The sequence below is a fragment of the Podarcis gaigeae genome, assembly GCF_964106915.1.
Source record: "Podarcis gaigeae genome assembly, chromosome: 15".
Classification (NCBI taxonomy): Eukaryota; Metazoa; Chordata; class Lepidosauria; order Squamata; family Lacertidae; genus Podarcis; species Podarcis gaigeae.
Window position 1 is genome coordinate 45,152,171 of NC_139692.1, and position 22,628 is coordinate 45,174,798.

General features: G+C 55.8%; 1 protein-coding gene across 4 annotated transcripts in view; it reads right to left on the reverse strand.

Moving 5' to 3' along the window:
* The window catches only part of SMG6 (SMG6 nonsense mediated mRNA decay factor), an 88,114-nt gene that overhangs the window by 13,675 nt on the left and 51,811 nt on the right, over window positions 1-22,628 (reverse strand). For all 4 annotated transcript variants that reach the window (XM_083715006.1, XM_083715005.1, XM_083715004.1 and 1 more), the window contains exons 13-14: window positions 17,846-18,047; window positions 679-855 (exon numbers count right to left, since the gene is read on the reverse strand). In XM_083715006.1, coding sequence (XP_083571132.1) covers window positions 679-855; window positions 17,846-18,047 — 379 coding nt within the window. The remainder of the gene's footprint in view (window positions 1-678; window positions 856-17,845; window positions 18,048-22,628) is intronic.

A 22,628-nucleotide genomic window follows, 5' to 3' on the forward strand; every position in this document is an offset into this window, starting at 1 on the left:
GCAGCCTTGCAGAGCAGCTGGCAGGGATGCTGAATGAACACCAAGCGCTCACACACTCTCACACACGGACGGCCTGCAGAGAACCCCGGGCTACAGGAACAAGCCGGGGCAGAAAAACAAGAGAAGAAATTCCTTAATCACATCAGGATGTGTGTGTGTGAAAGAGAGAGCGCGAGAGGCAAAGGGAGGGCAGGGAAGAGGAGGCGGGGGGGGGGGAGAGAAGAGCCAGCACCAAGCCCCTCTCTTCCTGTACGTGGGCTGCTGTTCGGCGCTGCTTCTCACCCCCCCTCCACCGTCCCAATAAACTCGATCCTGAGCCTGAACCCTCACCCTGCTCTGCCTCCCACCTCCCAACCCTTTCCTGCTGGGCCTGAGCTGCACGTTATTAAAGCTGTGCCCCCCACCCTGAAAGGAATCGTTATTTGGAAAGCGCATCTGGAACTCATCGCTGTTGCCAGAGAGAGAGACAGAGAAATAAAGGCTGCTGGCAGGAAGGGGCACATATGAGTGCAGCGGCGGCAGCAGCAGGACCCCCCCCCCCAAAAGGCTGGTCTTCCTCCCCTCCTCCTGGCCAGCTATAAATAGCGGGGAGCGCGGCCAGCCCAGGCCCCGCTGGGGCAATTGCTCCTGCTGCTGCCTGCGCTGATCTCTCTCTCCCCCCCCCCCGCCCTCCGGTACCTGATCTTCCAGTTGTTTTCCCTCTTGGCTGGCTGCTTCCTTTCCCATGGCGTCTGGGACGGGGGCCACTGACACATACTTTCCACCCTTGAATGCCAGCAATGGCTCTTCTTGGCCACAGAGGGCTTCCAGGAAATACTTCAGCACAGTGACCCGCTTGCAGTCCGCCGCAATGACCTATGGAGGAGCCAGGATGAGAGAGATGGAGGGGGTGGGGACACACAACAAGATACAGAGGTCAGAGGGCATTGTCTGGGCAGGGGGGACGGGACAGGGCGCAGGCACGTAGCAGAGCCAGAGGGAGACCCGGGTTTGAGTCCTGCTGGCAATACGGCAGCAACCAACCTCTCCGACACTAAACAGGCTGCTGGGCCGTTGGCCAGGAGAGGAGAGGGCATCTGTGGCTAAGGAGAGAAGCAGTGGGGCATAGTGGTTAGTGTGCTGAGCGAAGGCCTGGGATCAATTCCTGCTCAGCCAGGAAGCTCACCAGCCGACTTCGCCCTGGTCACTTGTCTCTCAGGCTCACACTCTACAGGGTTGTTGTGGAGAGAGGGAGAAGGTGCACACCACTGTGGGCTCCTTGGAGGAACAGCGGGATATCCTGTTCTCCAGATCCTCGGAGCTTCAAGTTGGAGATGCCAAACCTCCGATGGAGGGGGCGGCTCTTGTGGCATTATGCCCGCTGCGACTACTCATGACAGCAAACATGCTTCCGAGCTGGACTCAGCTCTGGGACCTTCCCTTTTATGCATCTATATTTAAATCATCGTATCTCTCTTTATCAATTTCTATATCAATCTCTAAACCTGGCAAACCTTTGAAGCAGTTGAAACAATAAAAGAGTTCAATACAACAACAGGTGGGAATGTAGATACAGAAAAGGGGGGCGTTTTAGGGTGCTCCAGCATGAGGGCCTGTTCCAGCCACATGCTGGATCCGCCCAGGGAAGAGGCTTTCCAGGTTTGGCAGGGCAAGCTGCCAAGGTGCCCCACTCCTGCAACCTGTAGGAGAGCCTCTGATGGGCACCAGGTTGGCCAAGGCTGGCCAAAACTGTGCCACCCTGTTCCTCCTTGCGGGTTTCCCTTTGGGCATCTGGGTGGCCACTGTGAGGAAAGGATGAGGGGCCAGATGGGCCACTGGCCTGATCCAGGAGGCTCTTGGACCAGACCAGCACCCTGCTTTCCACAGTGGCCAAGGAGACACCCAAAGCAGGGTTCGAAAGGGAAGCCCCTTTCCTGCTGCAGCTGCCCAGTGAATGGTGCTCAAGAGGGTAGACCGGGTGCCAGCAACCTTTTTCAGCCCTGGGCCGGTCCACCGTCCCTCAGACCATGTGGGGGGCCGGACTATATTTTTTTGGGGGGGGGAATGAACGACTTCCTGTGCCCCACATATAACCCAGAGATGCATTTTAAATAAAAGGACACATTCTACTCATGTAAAAACACGCTGATTCCAGGACTGTCCACGGGCCGGATTGAGAAGGCGATTGGGCCACATCCGGCCCACGGGCCTTAGGTTGCCTAACCCTGGGTTAGACTATGCCTGGATGTGGAAGCTCCATGTGCCCATCAAGATCAGCAGCCCCTGCCAGCCCTCTCCTCCTCCTTGGATATGTCCAATCCTCCCAAAGCCTCTTACGCCAGCAGCCATCACTGCCCCATGTTCCAAGCCAGGGACGCACCCGGGTGAAGAAATCCTTCTCTCGCCAGCCTGGGAGGGCTGCGATCCTTGACAGGCTCGGCTCTGATGGACAGGGCTTCCGAGAGAGAACCTGTAGGGCAGTCGAGCCAACATCCCTCATTGCTGAGGGAAGTGAGAGGAGGGAACCTGGGCTGGGGAGGGAGAGAAGGGAGGGCAGGCATCCCAGCATTGCTGGTGCAGACTCCTGCTCCTCCATGCCCATTTCAAAGGCACAAAAAAGCAGGGTGGTGCTTTTCTTTTTATTTTTGGGGGGTGCCCTACTTCCTGCTGCCCTCCTTCACTTCAGGGAATAATAATAATAAATAATAAATTTTATTTATATCCCGCCGTCCCCAGCCGAAGCCGGGCTCAGGGCGGCTAACAACAATAAAAAAAAAAAATGGTGCTTCTGCTGTGGCCAGGTCCCCCCAGAAGGGATTTCAAGGTGAAAATGTAGACCCACCCACCCCACATGGCAAGTGCCCATGCTGGCTGACTGCAATGCCTGCCAGACAAAGGAGTCACAGAACTGTAAAACTGGAAAGTACCCCCAAAGGTCATCCAGTCCAACCCCCTGCCATGTAGGAGTCACAGGAGCCCCAAGAGTCTGAGAAAAAAATGAGATGGGAAGCCGCAGGATGGAAGACGGCTGCCGGACAGCTGTTCCCCCTGTGTCCTCAGCTCCTCCCATCTTGTCCCATTCTGCGCTGCATCCTTCACTGAGCTACAGACCTTTCCGTGAAAGTAAAGGAAGATTCTAGTCCTCATGGTTCTCAATAAAAGGCTGAAACAGGAACCTAGGAAGTGGCCTTATACCCAGTCAAACCAATGGTTCATTTAACACAATAGTGTCTACACTGACTGGCAGCAGCTCTCCAGGGTTTCAGGCAGGAGTCTCTCCCAGTCTAGGAAATAAAACAACTATTTGACTTTTAGAAGACGTGTGAAGGCAGTCCTGTACAGGGAGGTTTTAAATGTTTGATGTTTTATTGTGTTTTTAATATTTTGTTGGGAGCTGCCCAGAGTGGCTGGGACAACCAGTAGGAGAACACTTCAATCTCCCAGGACATTCTATACAAGATCTCAAAGTAGCTGTTTTACTACAAAGGAATTTCAGAAATAGACTGGAAAGAGAAGCTGCTGAATTGCAACTTATCACCAAACTTAAAACCATGGAGAGACCTGGTCTGAACAAAGACATTGGATTCTTATCTCATGACAAAGCCATTTTTCACCTTCTCACCCCTTGCTTTTTCCTGTAAGACCTATTGCAGTCGTTAAGAGTCGTCAACAGGCTCATCACAGCTATCTGCCAATCACCCATTCCCACCACCCTTCTGAGTAATACCCCTCCCCACCTTCTCACTATATAGAAGGGTCTGGAAACTTCTGTTTCAGTGTATCTGAAGAAGTGTGCATGCACACGAAAGCTCATACCAAGAACTAACTTAGTTGGTCTTTAAGGTGCTACTGGAAGGAATTTTTTTTGTTGGGACAACCTAGTCAGATGGGTGGCATATGAACAATAAAGTTATTATTATTATGACCTGGAGATGCCTTTGGGGGTTGAACCTGGAACCTGCTGCCTGCAAGACAGACGCTGTACGGCCCTCCCCTGCCTGCAGAGAAGACGGTGAGCCCTTTGGGCACAGATGTCCTTGACCGTGAGCACCGGAGGCCTGGCCTGCGAGAGGGGATGCCTGCTGGCCAGGAGAAGGATCAAGGGGGAAGAAGCGTGCCCCACAAGCAGCACCAGCAGAGAGGCCCCCAGCACTCTCTGGGCCAAGGGGGAGGGGTGAGGGGCACTGGCCTAGCCCAGGTGGCTCCCTGTGGAGGCTGACTCAGAGCTGCCTGGGCTGGTGGGGAAAGGCAGCTCTGCTCTGCCCGGGAGAGAGGAAGTGCTTGCACTTCCCCTGCCCCCTCGAGCTGCCAGCTTCCTCTCTGCCGCAGGGTAATCGGAGTCCCCTGGCGCATGGGCCATCAGCTGCCTCACCCCGCTGTGACCTCCCTGGCCTGACATTGCCCCCCACCCGGCAGGAAGCAGGGAACAGGCTGCAATGGGGAGGGGGGAGGAGCTGCTCCCCCTCCCCAACAAGCGTGGGTCTACCGGTGGGGGCAGAGAGCGAGCAAGAGGGGGTGTCTGTGGGACGCAGCTGAGGTGGGGAGGCCTCGGATGATGTGCCACAACTGGCCCACAACCCACCTGGCCCGCCTTAAAGGGTTGGGGTATGGGAGCACCCTCTGAGCATCCTGAAGGAGATGCCAGCGTCAATCCCCAACGGCATCTGTCAGCAGGGAAAAAACCCCACTCCAGTCTGAAAAGGGAGCCTAGAAACAGAGCTCAGAGGGAACTGTGTGGGGTGCTCAGGATGGAACTGGTGCTGCCAAGGTCCTCTGAGAGTCCACTCCCCTTCTGGATCACTCTGGGTTTGGGGCAGGGACTGCGGCCCACCAATTCTGGCGCTGGCCCTTTGTGGCTCCTGGCTTCTCCCCCTCCGTCCTTGCGAGCTGAAGCCCAGCTCCTAAAGTTTCGATCCTGCGACTGGAAATGTTTCCCCTGCCCCACCCAGCGGACCTGACAGGAGACGGGTCTGGATAGGGGACAGAGGGCGGAGTGCTGACTGGAGATGCTGGCAGGCCTGAGCCCCTGGCTCGCCCTGGCCTACCTTGTGGTGCGGCTGTGAGGGTGCGAAGGACGATAATGCACTCTTTGGCACCAGGTGCGTCATAAATCCCGCGACCGGGTTTGTGGGACGAACATGAGAAGAGGCTGCTGGATCAGGCCAGTGGGGGCCCCTCTAGTGCAGCCCAGGTGCCTCTTGTGGGAATAACCTCCGTTCAAGGGGTTTCTCTGGGTCCAGGGAAGCGTTGGGGTGTTGCTGCAGAGAGAAGGCGGTGCTGGGAGAATCTGTGCATGGGGGGAAAGAGGTGGCAGGATCCGGCCAAGACTTGGGGCTTTGTGCCACACACCCCAGAGGCACAAACTTCCCCTGCAGCTCACGTTCCCTGGACCACCTCGAAAGGAGGCTTGATTTACTGATCGCCTCCCCTCTGTTAATTCCTGACGCCTTTTGGCTGGCTTTCACAGTTTGTCTGAAGCGCTTGGGAGTGAGAGAGCCAGCACAGGGTTGACACCAGCCTTGACTGGGAAAGGTCAACCTTGCCAGCCCCTTGGCAGCAAAGCTCGGCAGCTGCAGCACAGGACCCGGTGGGGGCAGGAGATGAGGTGGGGCCCTTCAGGAGAAGGCCCAAAAGCTCTCCTGGCAAGGAGCTGGTGAAAGTGGCTGCCAGAGCCTCCCTTCTTCCTTTGCTGGCAGAGCCTCCTCGGAGCACTTAACAGGTGATTAAAACATCAGGACAGGAGAGACCCTGAGCCAAGCGCTCCACTTGGCCACATTTGCACACCAGGGGAAACTGGAGGCAGCCCCATCTCTCTGCTCCCCTGACCCTGCAGCTGCCCCTGTGGTTTCCAAAGTGGGTGGTGTCACCCCTTGGGGGCAGTGCAGTTTCCTGGCAAGGGGGCAGCAGAGGGGCACTGGAGGTGCAAAGGACTGTCGGACTGGGAAAGCTGGTTTCACTGCATCAATTTCACCCGTTTTGTTGAATTAAGTTAAATAGTTCCAAGCGGATTTTGAATAAATGTGCAACCAATTGTTCCTGTTATGAATTTCATTGTGTTCGGGAAGACCACTATGCTGAATAATGCTTTTTATAGGGTAGGGGGCTCTGGGGAGGAGTTTGTGGAAACAAGGGGGTGGGGGCCTGAAAAGGTTTGGGAACCACTGAGCAACGGGCCTATTTGCCGCCCACTCCTGGCTGGAGGTCTGGCCCCTGAGGTCATGGCAGGCATCGGGGCTCTGCGGCAGGAGTGGCGCAGGGGCTGGCAACCTGGCCACCCTGAGCTGCAGGGCTGGGCTGAATCCCACCTGCAGGAGGAGCACCAGGCAGCTGCTCTGTCCCTGGGGGAGGAGGACGTGGGTGCAAGCCTGGCAAAAGAGGTGGGCAGGATGTTCTGGGAAGCAGGAGAGCGGCCTCATCCCCACTGGCGCTCTGGCTCGCCCACTTCCAGGGCAAGTCCCTGCCAGAGAGGGCACCAGAAGGTGCAGGCTCAGCAGAAGGGGTGGAGGCGTGGCATTTGGGGGCAGCGTTCCGCTGAGCTACCAACAAGTCATCAAAATGCTGCTCTGCAAAAAAAGGCTGAATCCTCTGCAACCGTTTTCGAGTCACGCAAACAAAGCAGCGCTTGCACAATATGCAATGGTGGGGGAAGGCCAAAGAGCCACTGCAGGCAAGCACAGGCTCCCCAGCCCAGCCACAAAAGCCTCGCTGTTTTCCACGACTGTGGTGGCTGCTGCCCACATGCTGTCAAACCTCCTTGGCAGACTCAAACAAACCCAAGCTTCTAATTCTGTTGCTGCCAAAACCTGAAACAGATGCAGAATCCTGCAGTGGCAGGAAGTGCTTGCGGCAGCCATGGAGCAGCACCCACCTAAGAAGAAAGAGCCTGCTGGATCAGGCCAGTGGCCCATCTAGTCCAGCATCCTGTTCTCGCAGGGGCCGACCACATGCCTGGGAGAAACCTGCAAGCAGGATTCAAACACAGGAGCCTTCTCACCTCCTGCCTGCTGTTTTCAGCAACTGGCATTCAGAAGCATCGCTGCCTCTGGCTGTGCAGAGCTGAGCCCTGGGGGCTACTAGCCTCCTCCAGGAATGTGTCTACTCCTCTCTGAAAGCCATTCAAGTTGGTGGCCATCTTTGCCTCTTGAGGGAGCGAGTTCCGCAGTTTAACTGTGTGCTGCGTGAAGAAGGACTTTCTTCTATCTGTCCCAAATCTTGCAACTATGGACAACCTCGGCAGAACAGGAGGAGTCAAGGGTGACCTGGGGAGGCTTTACAAGGGCAGAGAGAGAGAGAGAGAGACTGAGGGAGCTTTCACTTCCTGTCCGGATACCACAAAAGCGCCTCCCTGCTGCTTCAGCCTTGGGCGAGCGGCAGGTCTTAATCTGGGCACTCGCTCTGCCTCCCTCCTATTCACAGGCGCTGGGACGTGTCTTTTTCAAGGGCTGAACGCCTTTGGAAGGTGGCCGGGGCCTGTCCAGGGCCCTAGATCCATCCTTTCCGTGCCTGTTCTTCCTCCTCCCTGGTTCGTCCGGTCGGAGGGGAGGAAGCCCCCATCCTTCCCCTCCCTCCCCTCCACGCCCTCAACATGATCTAGCTCTTGGCGGAACCGCTGGCCAGACATTACCAGTGCTGGTGGAGCAGGAGCGTTCCAAGGAGTTGCTGCAGGGACCCAGAGAGGAGGAGGCGGGGGCACCAGGAGGGTGGGGGGAGCAGGCCAGAGAAACGGGGAGAGGCTCAGCTCTGGGAGTTCAAGGCAGGGTTGATGGGCTCTCTCGCTGGCTCTCTGGCTCGAGAGGGACATCCCACATTTCAGGGAGCTGCGACTCCGCAATCCATCTCAAATCTGCAGAGAGCCCAGCTGGGCAGGCACCTCTCCACGTCCTCTTCCCCCCGCCCTGCACCTTCAACAACAAATCTCAAGCCTTGATCGGAGTTAGCTCAGCATTTCCGAGCCTCTGACAGGAGATGGGAGGTGGGGATGGGCCACAGCTGGCCAGCTGCAAACCTGGGCGTAGTTTGTTCCGCTGCCCGTGGGCCAGGCAAGACCTCTCTCTTTCTCTCTCTCTCCAGATGAGGCTTCTCCTACCGGCTGCCTCCCCAGGCAGGTCCTCCTGCCAGCAAAGAGCAGGAAAGATTTTCCAGCCCATTGTCTTATCCGCCCCAAGATGCACATTTCTCCCCACTCACTGCTGCCAGCTGCGTCTCTTCCCCAGGCACGGGGCGTCCTGGAAAGAGAGATACTTGCCATGAAGGAGGACCAGGGGGGGGGGGAATGTTCTGCAACCCTGCTTCTTCTCCATGTCACCCCACAACAGGGCACCCCAGATGAAGGGGTGGGGAGGCAGCAATGCTACCAAATGCCAACTGCTGGAAACTACAGGAGCGGAAAGGGCTCTGCCTGTGGGTTTTCCATTCAGGCATCTGGTTGGCCATTGTGAGAGCAGGATGTTGGACTAGGTAGGCCACTGGCAAGGTCCAGAGAGCGACCAGCGAACCAGGCTCAAGCCCCATCTTGGAGGGTCTATTGTGGGGCAGATCTGTGGAGCCAGAAGGAGCCAAGCGTGCCACCCTGGCCCTGAGAGAAAGGCGCCCCCAAGCATCCCCGGCAGACGTCCTTTGAGGAGGGAACTGTGGCTCAGGGGTAAGGCACCCTCCTCTCCTCCCACCCCAACGGAGAGGGACTCTACCTCCATGTAGAAGGGTGTGAAAAAGGGAGCCTTTGCCAGGAGGAAGAAGAGGCGCTCACTCCTGGCTTGACAGCTCATTCATTACACCAGGGAGAACCACCACCACCACCACCAGCAGCAGCAGTGCCATAGAGCAAGTCCCTGCACAAAGCCCAGGGAAGAAAGTGGGGTGGGGGGCTGTAAGGGTGCTGAAAATAAATAACAGAACCATAGAGTTGGAAGGGATCCCCAAGGGCCATCTAGTCCAGCCCCCTGCCATCACAGCTAAAGATTCACAGAATTGGAAGGGGGTTCCTGCAGGGGTTGGGGCTGCTCTGGGTTGCTTCTGCCCCCGGGAGAGAGAGACAGTTCCCCTGGATGTAGGAGGGAGCCTCCATCCCTCCCCAGGCCCAACCTGCAGATGCCACTGGAGGACTGAGCCTGGGATCTCCTTCTGTATGCCAAGCAGGAGTACTCTGCGGCACTTTCCTGCACCCCAATTCACCTTGAATCTTGGGGGAGAGGCGTTACCAGAAACCATTTCCTTTTCCAGAAGCCACCCATGGGAAGGGAGGAATTTGGAGGACAAACCGGGTCACAGTCCTGGGTGCTCTGGGTGGGCTCACGAGCGTTGCCACAAATGGCGTTGGGACTTCCCACTTTCTACACCTCATGTTCATAATATTCTGGAGAGGGAGGGAGGTCAGTTGTTGGTGCAGAGCCTGCGGGGTCAGGTCAATGGCCCACCTGGTCCAGCATCCTTTTCTCATGGATGGCAGCCAACCAGATGCCCCAAAGGGAAACTCACAAGCAGGATCTGAGCCCAAGAGGCGCACTCTCTCCTCCTGAGGTTTCCAGCCACTGGCACTCAGAAGCATTGCTGCCTCTGACTGGGCAGTCAGAGCAGAGCCGCCACAGCGAGTGAATATGACTGTTTCTTGTGGGAGGGAGTTCCACAGTTTGTCTGTGCCGCGCGAAGCAGTCCTTTATCTGACCGGAATTTGCTCAGAAGAAAGCTGAGGAGGTTTGGGCCCAGGGCCTGCAGTAAGCCCTGTCCTCCTCCTCCTCCATGCTGACAGGGTTGTTCCCCCTAGCAAGAGGCCAGCCCTCATGGAGGTGCAGGCTTCTCCCTCTCTGCAGAGGGAAGCTCACACCTTCTGCCTGGAGGGCTGCCTCTCTCCCCCCAGTTGCCTCCTGGTGACCCTGCTCTTGACACCCCGGCAACCAGGTGCAAATATTTCCCCACCAAGCCAGAGGCCCTGCTTTTCTCCCCTCAGGAGGCTCCTTGATGTAGATCCAAGGGAGGTGAGGACATCAAAGGGACTGTGCAGGTTCCCTCAAGAGAATCAGAGGGGGACTCACGCCAGCTTTCAAATGCAAATTTGCTCCAATTTCAGTACTTTTTAAAAAAAGCAAACCCCAAACCAGCACCACCACCAGCTTATAGATGCTGCTGGAGTCTAAAGGAAGTCAAGCTTGCCTGGAGGCACCTCTTTTGAGACAAAGCTGTGCAAACTCTCAGGAGGGGTCATCCGAATGGCGGGTGTTGGGCACCTTCGCCCACCCTATACAGACCTCGTCCAACTTGCCCATTGCACAACAGAGCTTGCTGCCCCTGGATATATTGTCAATGCTGTAAGGGGGCGTATTATAAACGAATGGTAACATTTCATGTCCCCAGCCCAAGAGTATTCTCCCCTTCTGTGGCTTCCGTAAGAAGAGCTTGCTGGTTCAGGCCCATTGAGTCTGGCATCCTGTTCTCAGAGGATTATGAGGACTAGGAACTTGCCTCTTAAAAACAGCCCAAGAGGAGCCTGCTGGGTCAAGCCAATGGCCCATCTTGTCCAGCATCCTGTTTTCACTGTGGACAACCAGATGCTCGTTATGGGAAACCTGCAAGCAGGATTGGAGCACAAGAGCAACTCTCTGCTCCTGTGGTTTCCAGCAACTGGTATTCAGAATGGTTCTGCCACCCTCAGAGATGTGGGGAACGCCAGCCTAGAAGAGGGGCTTTCTCTGCAGGACCGCCTAAATTCTGGAAGTCCCTCTCTGCAGAAATCTACCTAACCATTGGTGGTTGGACCTTCTGAGGGACGCAACTCTATGGGTGCAATTTAGATGCTGCTCTAATCTATTTCGCTTGTTCTTTAATTGTAACGGCTTCATAAACCTTTTGGTAATTGCATAATTATAGGGTTGAAACCTGCCCCGGGACCTTACGGTAAGAAATCCTATTAGCAAACAAATATATTTGGATGGAGGTTAAGTGCTGCTGTTGAAAAGCCACCTCAGGTGACTCTGCAACCTGGCGGCTGCAGGCAGGGACTCTGCAGCAGGGGCAGCCAATGGGACACCCTCCGGGACTACAACTCCCAACTCCATCCATGCCCACTGGCCGTGCTGCCTGCCAGGGCTGGCTGGCCACTCTGGAGGCTGACAGTACAGTCATGCAGTGCACACCCCACCCCAAGGCACCTCCAGAGGTCTTCTGTCCAGCAGTGCCAGCACAAAGGGAGGCTCCTTCCTGGTCCTGAGCAAGGACTGAGAGAGGATGCAGAGGCCGGTGGTCGGGATGGGCAGAAGAGGGGAAGCTGAGACGTCCCAGCCACTGTCTGAAGTTGCCCAGGCCATTCTCTTTCTGGGCAGGAAGTTCACCCTGCCTTGAGCCTCCAAAGAGGCCTGGCTTGCAAGCCCAAAAACCACCTGCTTCCTGCTGGAAGGACCAGGGAGGGGGTGGTCCTGATCCTTGTGCCCCCCTCCAAAAGCATAGGTCGGGTGCTCCATCCCTTCCGGGGAGAAGCTGCATCCCCAAAATTGAGCACATGCCCCCCCACAATTGTGGCCACTCCATCAGCTCTCCTGGAGGTGGGGGCACCTCTGGCTGTGCCTTCCCAGCTCGGCCCTCGGATCCTTGCCACGGAGCCACATATTTGTTTAATTTGATGTTAATTATCTCCTCGGAATTACCGTACGCAGCCTCTCTCTGGGGATCCGAGGCAATTAAGGGGAGATAAATTTCGTTCCGCGGAGCGAGCTGTCAAGCGGATGAAGCAATTCCATTCCCCCATTTGAAGTGGGAGCTCTGGGTCATGCCTGGTTTATTTGAAACGGTGCCATCACCTCAAGCGGCTGATCTTATCTCGCGCCTCCCCCCCCACGGCAGGGGCACTGCCGCAAGTGATGACACCTGGCCGCCCGCCAGCTCCTCTCAAGATGCAGCTGACACAAGAGAGGGGCCGCTGGGTGCTCCGATCCAAAGCAGCGCTGGGAAGGCTCAGGGCCTGAGTAAGAAAGAGTCTTCTGGATCAGGGCAGTGGCCCACTGAGCCCAGCCTCCTGTCCTCACAGGGGCCAGCCAGATATATGCCTGGGAATCTGTGAGCAGGACCAGAGCCCCAGAGCCCTCTTCCCTCCTGGGGTTTCCAGTGACTGGTTTTCTGAAGCATGGCTGCCTCCAACCGTGGTGGCAAAGCCTAGGCACAATGGCCAGTAGCCATCAATAGCCCTCTTGTCCTCCATGAATTTGTCGAATGCCATCCCAGTTGGTGGCCATCCCTGCCTCCTGTGGCAGGGAGTTCCACAGATTAACCATGCCCTGCTGCATGAGGAATCTCTTCCTTCTATCTGTCCTGAATGTTCCAACTTTCCGCTTCTTGGATTTTCGCAAGTTATGAGAAGAGTAAAACTTTCCCCTGCCACTTTCCTCATGCCGGGCATAATTCAATGCACTTCTGTCATGTCAGCTCTTGCCTTTTCTCTAAATTAAAAAGTTGATCTTTCCTCCCAGGGGAACCGCTACATCCCCTTGATAGTTTCAGTTGCTTTTTTCCTGAACCGTCTCCTTGGAGGTTTTTAAGCAGCGGGTGGATGGCCCTCTGTTTTGGATGCTTCAGCTGAGATTCCCTTCCAACTCTATGATTCTTTGGTTCTGTGAGTGGCCAAGCAGATGACCCAACAGGAAGCCCGAGGGCCATCAGGACCAGAGCTCAAGAGAAGGGCTCTCCTGCTAGGGATTCCCCAGGAACAAGGATTCAGAGGAATGAGGCCTCTGGTGCTGGAGACAGTATGCAGACGGCACAAGAGCCTGGCTGCTGGATCAGGCCAAAGAGGGCCCCCTCTAATCCACCATCGCCATGGCCAACGAGATTCCCCCATGGGAAGCGCGCAAGCAAGCAGTCCCCACTTGGGTGTCCCAGAGGCATTACATCATCTGGTGCTGGAGGGAGAAGAGAGCCCTTGGGGCTTGGGGCCACTGAGAGCCTTCCTCACCTCCATGAGTTTGCCTGGGGATCAGCCCTCTGTGAGGGATGCCTAAAGGCCTTTGGAAGGGAAGTCGATTCCTTGGCTCCTTTGCTCCCAGTCATAGGGAGGCCTACAAGGAGGGTGAGTGTCTGAGCAGCGCCTAATCCTCCTCCTCTCCACCTGCCCCTCACTGGTGCTCACTGCCCCTCCCCTTTCACCACTTCATTAAGCACTCTGCGATCCCCTAATGATCTTTCCAGAGGACCAACAGCCCCTGGAAGGGAGAGGGCAGAAAAGCTGCTGAGTCCAGCATCATTCTTGGCCAAGAGGCTTGCTGGGATCCAAGCTGGCAAGGTGAGTGAGCTTTCATGGGGTGGGATGCCACACTTTGCTAGTCCTCAATGACACACCCTCCTGCCAGATTAATGCCAGCTTGGGCACCCATATGTCCCCAGTTGCTTCTATTTAGACACCTGAGTTTGAAGTTTCAATCTGTATATACCTGCAGAGCCTCTCCACCTGCCTTGTGGAAAGCAGGACCAGAGCACCAGAGCCCTCTTCCCTTGGCTGCCTCTTTTTCTTGAAATCTTTCCATTCCAGCTGGCCATGACATAAATTCTGTAACTTTAAGGCACAGTGCCTGGTGCCTGCTTTTTCCCTCCTCCCTTCCGACAGCTTTTCCTTTCATGCTGTGACTTTTTAGATTGTAAGCCCGAGCGGAGGGACCATCTTACCACTGACATCTGCAAGGTTGCTCTGGTGGTTTCTATGAAGTAATGTGCATTTGTTGCCTGATTAACCAGGGGTGCCTTTTTAAAAGCGTATTATGGGGCTTTTGTTTTAGATTAAGCAACTGAACATCCCAGCCCTACAGTGTTCCCTCTGTATGCTACTATGCTAATAGCAAACTGCCCTTACGTGGCCAAGACAGGACCAGCCAAAGTGAAGAGGGAGGAGGGATGTCAGCAGGCTCAGACAGACCAAGGCTTGCAGAGGTACCAAAGCCAACAGAATTTCCCATAAGAGGCATCTGGTTGGCCACTGTGAGGACAGAATGCTGGCCTGGATGGGCTCCCTTTGGTTGATCCAGAAGCTAGACTCTTCTTTGCTTCTTAAGAAGTCAGCAGGTGAGGCTCTGGAGAGCCACCGCAAGGCTGGGATAGAAAGAAGAGCCCACAGCCTGCAAGGTGGGCAAACTGGAGGGGGATTCAGCCCCTCCTCTCCACCCCCCAATTCCTCACAGGGCAAGGGGGCTCTTCCTCGTGGGCGCATGCCTGGCTGGGTGCCCCCTGGCAGGCACCCAGCCTTGTGTCATCGCACCTGGGTGCAAGAAGCACTCCGTTGCCGCTGGGCCGTTTCCTCACCCCCTCCCCGTCGTCTTCCCGTCTTTCTACCTGCACAGCTGTTTCCTTCCTGGAGGCTGGAGCAGACCCCCCCCCCCGCCTCAGTGGGACGCGAGAGGCTTCTGTAGGTGCTTGGGAACAAGACGGAACAGAAATCGCTTCACACCTGGCTCCGAAATTACAGAACGCTGGCGCCCGGCCAACGCAAGCCTGGCAGAGCCCCAGCTCCAGCGGACATCAATTACGAGGGGCCGACAGAGCCTCTGCTTCCCGCAAATCTGGGGCGCCCCAGAAAGGGAACCTTCGGCAGCCGCCCGAGACTTCCAGGTGGGAGCCTTTTCCCTCGGATTCCGCACCCGAGATTTATGGCTCAGTTCAGTCTGCCCCCCCCCCCCAATCCTAGCTCCTCTTTCCCCTCCAAGTCAGAGACGCTCCTGCGGGTTTTCTCCAGGGCTCGCCTCTCCTTTGTTTCAATGCAAGGCTGGCCTCAGATTTTAAAAATTTAATTTTCATAGAATCACAGAATTGTCGAGTTGGAAAGTATTTCAAGGGATATCCAGGACCACCGCCTGCAATGCAGGAATCTCAGCTAAAACATCCATGATTTTGATGGAAATGATAAATATTATAAAACAAACGATTGTTTGTCATCCAGAATTAATATTGCTGAACACTGTCAAAAGAATTGACCTCGGCAGCTGAAACAGTCATTGCAACTCAACAGAAAACAGCCCAAAATCTTATATTTGGTACCCTCTGGAACAAAGCTGGAATGGAGAAAATTAGGCACACTTTGAGTTTTTGAGAAAGGCTAGAACCTCTAGATGCTTTGAATATGGTTTGAAATTCCATTGTTACATATACAAAGGAAGTATCACTTTCAAGACAACTCTTGGCCCAAGCCTGGCAAATCTAGAAGATCAGACAAGACTGATATTCTTTACTTGGGACTGTGCAACTTTCACCCCTGTGCAACTGTACTCATTCAAAGTGCCTGTTTCATAGTTTTGTTTTTCATTTTTTCATCTTTACCCGTTGTTGTAACTGTTCTCTGTCTTGTATACATTATATAAATAAATTAAAGCTTTACAAAAAAAATAAGGTTCCACTTGCCACAAGTCGCCCCTTGCTGAGTGCACAAGAAGTATTTGTCATCCTGCCTCCCCCCAAGCCCAAAGCAGAGGCAGCGCACTCAGAGGCTGCAGCATTCCCTGTAAGGGACACCTGCATCACAGAGGCAGAAAGGGCACCCCAGAGTTCATTTAGTCCAACCCGCTGCTGGAGAGAGGGACCATATGCAAGGCGCTTTACAAGCCGCAGAAACAACAAAATACATAACACAGGCTGTGTACCAGTCTGATCCAACTAAGACATAATTTAAAAAATGTAACATTAAAATAAACAACTTCATATCAAATAAATGTAATATTTCATAATCCATTCAGGATATAATATTGCACAGGCCCAAAAATAAAAGCAGAGAGAGAGGAACTCTTGCTTCCACCCTGGATCTGAAGGAGGCCACCCCATCCCTGGGCGCATTGCTTGCAACTGCACAACGAAAGGGGCCTGGTGCATGAAAAGGAGACCCCCCCCCCCCTCGTTGCCCACCGTAGCAGATACAGCAGGAGAAACAGGCTGCTGCAAGGATACAGGGAGGGGGAGGAGGGGGGAACTCTCCTCTCTGGCTGGTCCTGCAAATGAGAAAAACACAGCCTGGTTTCTGCTGGGGGCCTTTGCTGGGACCTCGGGGTGGAGGGGAGGGGCTCCTGGCCTTTTTTATTATGGGTATTTAAAAACCTCTCTTTCCTTTCTTCTTCCTTTTTTTTTTTTGCTATTAACATGTGACATGCTTAGGGGACGGTTCGGGTTTCAAGACCCCCTGTGCTCCAGTGTGCAAAAGGCATTAGCCCTTCCCGTTCCCCCGCACCTTGCCAGCTGGACTCTTGGTAGCCAAAGCCAGGGGTCTGCAGCCCAGAACGGGGCAGCCGCCACTGGCTTAGCCTCCTGCCCAAAGACTAGGATTCGAGGGGTAAAGCTCTTGGGGGCAGCATATTTTTTTTACGTACAGAAGGCAGGGACATGTGATGAAGTTGAGAGCTGGAAGATTCAGGGCAGATGAAAGCAAGTCCTTCTTCATGAGCTATGGACCTCTCTTCCACAGGAGGCAGAGATGGCCACCTGCTTGGATGGCATTATAAGAGGATTGGACAAATCCATGGAGGAGGATAAAACTACTGATGGTTATTCACCCTAATGGCTCTGATCTGATTCCACGGTCACAGGCGGTGATGCTTCTCAGTCCCAGGGATTGCCTTTAGGGCATCTTATGAGTGAGAAGAGGCTGCTGGGCCAGATGGGCAATGGGCTTGATCCAGAAGGCTCTCCTTTTGTTCCTACCCAAGGTCCAAAGAGGAGAGCTCCCAATCCTAACTCAGGAGGTGTCATCTTCATAGGACATGGGTGCTAAGAGAGGCCTTGATTTGGGGCCAAGGGAGGCCATCGTTGGTGGGCTGTGCAGGGTCCAGAATTGCACCAAACCAATGCAGAAATACCACAAGAGGGGAAGAGGGACTGCTCTTGCGCTCAAGCCCTGCTTGAGGGTTTCCTATTGGGGAATCTGGTTTGCCGATATGAGAACAATATGCTGGACGAGATCAGGCCCGTTTTATGTTCTACAAAAGAGGAAAGGGAGAAAAACACGAGAGCCAGCTTCAAATAAGGAAGGGCTGTCACATGGAAGATGGAGCAAGCTTGTATTCTGCTGCTCCAGAGGCGAGGACGAGTGACAAGGAAGGAGATTCTGACCAAACATCAGGAATAACTTTATGAAGTTAAGAGCCATTCAGCAGTGGCTGAAGGTCATGGGCTCTCCTTCCCCGGAGGCCTTTAAATGGAGGTTGGGTGGCCACCTGCCAGTGATTCTTCAGCTGTGGTTCCTGCTTTGCAGGGGGGTGGGCTAGAGGACCTTTGGGGATCCCTTTCAACTCTACAATTCTATGAACCCCAGAGAGCTGCTGCTGGTGGGGCACGGGTAGCTGCAGGAGGTCTGGCAGGCCCCCCCATCGCCCCCACTGGGTGCTTCTTTTCACTTCCCCGCCAACCTTCTTTATCGCCCGGTCTTTAGAGGAAGAGAGATAGATCTGGCCGGCTTCCTCCTCACGCAGGGCTCTGCAGTCGGGGCGGGGAGGGGGGAGAGGAGGAGGCTGCTCGGAGGAGCGTGATGCAAGCCATTTGGAGGAGCTGCAGAGAGCTGCCAACGCAAGCTGCGCTCTTTAAACAAGGGAGGAAATGACCGTATCTACGGCATGCCAGCGAGCGCACTCACAAACACACTCTCTCTCACACATTCTCTCTCTCTCTTACACACACACACACACACACACACACACACACACACACAGAGCAAAAGGAAGTCAAGAGGGTTTTTCATGACACAGAGCGGGATGTCAGCGGCTAAAAGGTCGATATTTTCCCTTAACACCCTTTTCTCAATGACTTAATCGTGTTCCGTTTGCACAAAAATGCTTCCCAAGAAGAAACGGCCTGGAGGGTTGCGGAGGGGGGAAGACAGAGAGGAGGAGGAGGAGGAGGGGCGCCGTGCCCCGGCCCTGACCTTGTCCGAGGATTTCTCCACGTAGCAGGGCTCCTGGGGGGCGACCAGCAGCGGGACGAAACCCGAGAGCAGGCGGTCCTCCTCCAGGCTGAGCAGGGCCAGGTCCTCGTCCGGGTCCTTGTAGAGCGGCACCTCCGACTGGTTCACGGCCGTCAGGATGTTGCAGAAGTCGGCCAGGGTGGCCCACACGTCCACTGAGACCCTGCAGGGGGGGGAGAAGGGGGGGGGAGCTGAGCAAGGCAGGAGAGACCCCCATCCCCAGGACACCGCAGACACTCTTGCTCAGGAGATGCAACTTCCCTGCAGGGCTGGGCACTCTGTGGCAGGCAAGGCGTGGGTACCCCTTCCCCTTCCCCTAAAAGATGCCATTCTCCTCTGTCCCAGCAAGGTGGCTCAGGCTGAGAGGCAAGAGTGGCTGACCTCCAAGGTCACCCTGTGTGCTCCATGGCCGAGCGGAGATTTGAACCCTGGTCTCTCCCAGGCCCCAGTGCTGGACTCTAACCACTACACCGCCACTGTCTCTCAACTACTGAGCTCAACATGGACTCTACAGAAGACAGCAGAGAGGAAAGGGGGAGGCCCAGGGACACAAGGGGCACACACACCTTTAAGGCTAAAGGGGCCAAAACTAACAGGCTTTGTCCGGTTGGGGAAGGATCTCGCAGAGAGAGCAAAGGGAAAGCACAGCGAAATGAAGGATAAGTTGCTCCGAGTCTGGTGGAGAGTGCCAGGCTCTTGAGCACCCACTGAGTGCCCACTCTCCTCACTTGCTATTGGAGCCACACTGGCTCCTGGGGGAAGCATGACAACAGTGGTGGGGCAGTTGAGGGCCAAACTGGGCTGGCCGTGGCCCCTGAGTACCTGCTCTGCATGTAGAAGGCTCCAGCTTCAAACCCCAACTGCATCATCCCTGGGGAGGGCAGGGAAAGACACCTCCAGGGGATGCTGCCAGCCCGTGTAGGCAAAACTGACCTGGATGGTAGCTTCCTATATCCAGCTTCAACTCCTGGAAGCATCCCCATTAAACTGTGGGTAGCAGCTGCCAGCAAGCAGCATTCGGAAGCACCAGTTTCTGACCGTGGAGGCAGAGCACAGCCACCTTGGCGAGGAGCCCTCCAAAGCCTCCTCCTCTTCGTCCATGTGTTTGTGCAATGCTCTTTTAAGACCATCCAGGTTGGTGGCCATCACTGCCTCCTGTGGCAGGGAGTTCCACAGTTCAACTCTGAAGAAGGGCTTTCTTTCGTCTGCCCTGACTCTCCCGACATTCAGCTTCAGGTATGTCGTGAGAGAGAGACACGAAAGGCGGGGTGGGGGTGTTTGCTGGCATCCTGACACCAGTTTCGCTTCTGGCCACAGCTTCACCCTCAAAGGCACCCTGGGGAGGAGGGTGAGGGGTGTGTGCAGCACGTGGGTGGCTCTCACACCCCGCAGAGCCGAGGGTGAGAACAGAGAGTGCCATTTGGGAGCTCTTTCAAGTGGTGCAAAGAGGTGCCTGGAAGAGCATGTCACCACGGCTGGGGAAACCTCAGAAGCCAGGCTGGGCAGGGGAAGAGGAAGCAGAAAAAATGATGCAAAGCAATCAAAAAGGGTGGAAATGGGCCAAGCAAGTTGTGCTCCCTTTGCAGCACTTTTCACAGAATTGTGGTGTTGGAAGGGACCTCCGAGGATCATCCAGCACAACCCGCTGCAACACAGGAATCACCGCTGATGCAAGCTCTGTTTAAAAGCCCCTAGGGAATCATAGGGTCGTGAAGGACCCCAAGGCTCCTCTAGTCCAGCCCCCTGCAATGCAGGAATTGCAGCTAAAGAAACCCAGACGACAGGCAGCCATTTTTTATTCCAATTCTCAAAGCAATCTCGCCCGGTTGCACAAGGCTGCCATCTTGGGCTCCAGAGGGACCTGGCACAGGAGCTCACTTTGAGGGCTTGCTCCCCAGCGAGCATGCATTCAGGATTGCAGCCCCAAGAGGGAGTTGTGGACGATATTGACCCCCTGCCCAATGACAAAACGTTAACTGGGTGCCTTGCAAAGAACTGTATTCTTGAAGTGATGAAAAACAGGAGGAGTCCCAGTGGTGCAGGACGCGGCAGTCCTTCCTAAGGTGTAGCTGTGGTTGGGGGTGGGTGAGCAGGGAGAGGAAAGGGGCACAGCTGGGCATGACCTTGGGGTCACTGCCTCTCTCAGCTCAACCCACCTTGCAGGGTTGTTGCCAGGATTAAAATGAGGAGGGGGAGAACCAGGGACGCTCCTCGGAGAAAAAGGTGGACCAGAAATGCCAAAAACGAATGAGTAAATAAATATTGTTGGAAGCAGCCGGCCAAGGACAATGAGGGTCAGTTTGCAGAAGCAGGGGGTCATGTTCTCATGCTCACTCCTCAAACCTCTTTTCAAAAAGTGTTCGCTTTCAAGAGGGACGTTTTTCGCCGTGGGACCAGAGAAAAGGGTCACTTCAGTGGTGGCAGGGAAAGGGAACCCCCTCCTTGCCCTCTCTCTCTGTGCCCGCTCACCCTGGGACCAGGGAAGGTCTTCCATCCTCGGGGCCTACGACAAGCCCCCCACCCCAACACCTCTCCCCCCCCCCCAGCAAGTGGCTCCAGGTGGACAATCTGCACTCATTTATTTGCTGGAATCAACATGCAGGGAGGGGGGAGGAGAGAGAAAAGCCTTGCATTGAAACGAAACATCTTGTTTTCAAGAGTGTCCTGGGAGCTGGGCGGAATGAGCTGCCATTAATCAAAGCCCAGCACACCATCAGCGCCTGCCTGCGCCCCCAGAGCCTTGGTCGGAGGGAGGGAGGCAGGGAGGAGGGGGCCCCCAGATCGTGGCTCCCCCTCCCCACTTTGCCCCGGCCAGGTCTGGCTGTCAGAAACATTTAAAAGGTGGAAAACGCACACAGAGAGAAACAGGAGTAAATATGTGGGGCTTTTGGGGGGGGTGCGCGCGGGCGGACGATGTCCAAGGGTCCCCCATGATGTAATGGGAAAAGGCTTGGCTTGCGCTACCAGCTTGAAAATAAACAGAGCCTGGAGGGTTAAAAGGAACTGAACTTTCCACGAACTGCCCCCCCTCCAGATCCGCACCAGAGGAAACGTATATGAGCAATGGTGCTGCCCCCCCGCCCTGCGCTGCCCCACGGCCCTGAGCTTATCCTCGGGGCCTTGGCTGCAGAGACAAGGGCCGGATGCAAGAGGACAGCTCTGGGCCACCTCCGACGTGCGATGCTGCTGCCCATGGGGCATGGGGAGGAAGGATTTGGCCAGGCTTTAGGTGGCCTGATGCTCCCACCCCCGCTGGCAGCCCCCACCAGCAGTGTGAGTCCCCCACCATCACCCGCCTGGGGCAGGAGGCTGGGAGGCGGCAGCAGAGGGAGGCAGAGACCCCAGGCTACTAGCCACAACGGCTCTGCTTCAGAGGCTCTTGGGCTCAGATCCTGCTTTCAGATTCCCCCCTGAGACGTCTGGTTGGCCACTGGGAGGACAGGAGGCTGGGCCAGGTGAGCCACTGGCCTGATACGGCAGGGTTCCTCCTATGCTGTCATTGCCTATATGGACTGGCAGAAGTGGCTTTCCAGGGTCTCTGGCAGGGGCACCCTCAGCCCTTCCCGAAGCAGACTCCTTCTCTGTGCAATTCAGGCACTTCGTTCCTGAGCTGCACCTCCTTCCCTCAAATGCAAGGTCCCAGGCCTGACGGTCCTGAAATCAGGGTGGATTTAACAAGAACAGCTGCTTGAGCCCCGGCTGGACTGGACTGCCCCACCGAGTGCAGTACTTGGCTGGCAGCAATGGCTCTCCAGGGGTTCAGAGAGGGGGGGGCTACTCCACTAGCCCTTCCCGGAGCTGCCCCAGGGGCTGAGCCTTGGGCCTTCTGCACACAAAGCGGGAGCTCTGTCCCCTGGGCACCTGCTCACTACGTGAGAGAGCAAGGAAGGGCCCCCAAGAGCAATGCTCTAGGCCACAGGGCAGTTCTCCTTGGGGGAGGATGGGTGCACTGCCTTGGTGCTGGGCAACCCCGAACCAGGCAGGGAGAATAGCCGCCTTCTCCCCAAAGCCCGCCCTCCTGGACAGAGCAGCAAAGACCCCGTTTGCTGGGATTGCCAGGCTGCAGGAGGAAGGGCCTGGGTGGGGCAAGGACTGCCCACCTTTCTCTGCCGCCCTTCTCCCAGCAAAGCCAAGCAATGTCTTTTCCTTCCTTCGTCTTGCATTCCTGGGCTCCAAGGGCAGGGAGACTGCCCAGCCAGAGCAGGTCAGGGTGACCAGGAGGATGAAACAGGGGCACAGCCTGGAGACGAAGGAAGTGGGGCATGGATGGTCGGGGCGGGGGTAGGGGGAAGGACTCTCTTCCGAAACTAACCTGGGTTGGGGGTGAGGCCTGGGCTCCAGAGGCTTGCAGGAAGGGATCCCCGAGTGCCGTGGGGCTGCCTGGGGCCTCCTCGCACGCACCCCCCTTCCCACGCGCTGAACGCCAAACACAATGACCCCATGTTCCAGGCCTGCGGGGGCCCCATGGAGGTGGCCGTTTCCTGTGTAATACCAGCCTGTTTAAACACTCGCACTCACCAGCCCCACAGCTGCAGCTCAAACCCGGAAGGAGTGCGGTGGAAGGAGCCCAGCGCTGCGCTCCAGATGGCAAACCACTCGGGCCTTTTGCTCTTGCTGGGGGGGGGGGGGGGGAAGCTCAGCCCAGCCGCCTCTCCCAGCAACTTCTTGCCAAGCCCCCATCCTGCTAAAAGCAGCCCCTACAGACAGGTTTCCCCTTCCCAAAAGATGGCAAAGGTCAAAGAGC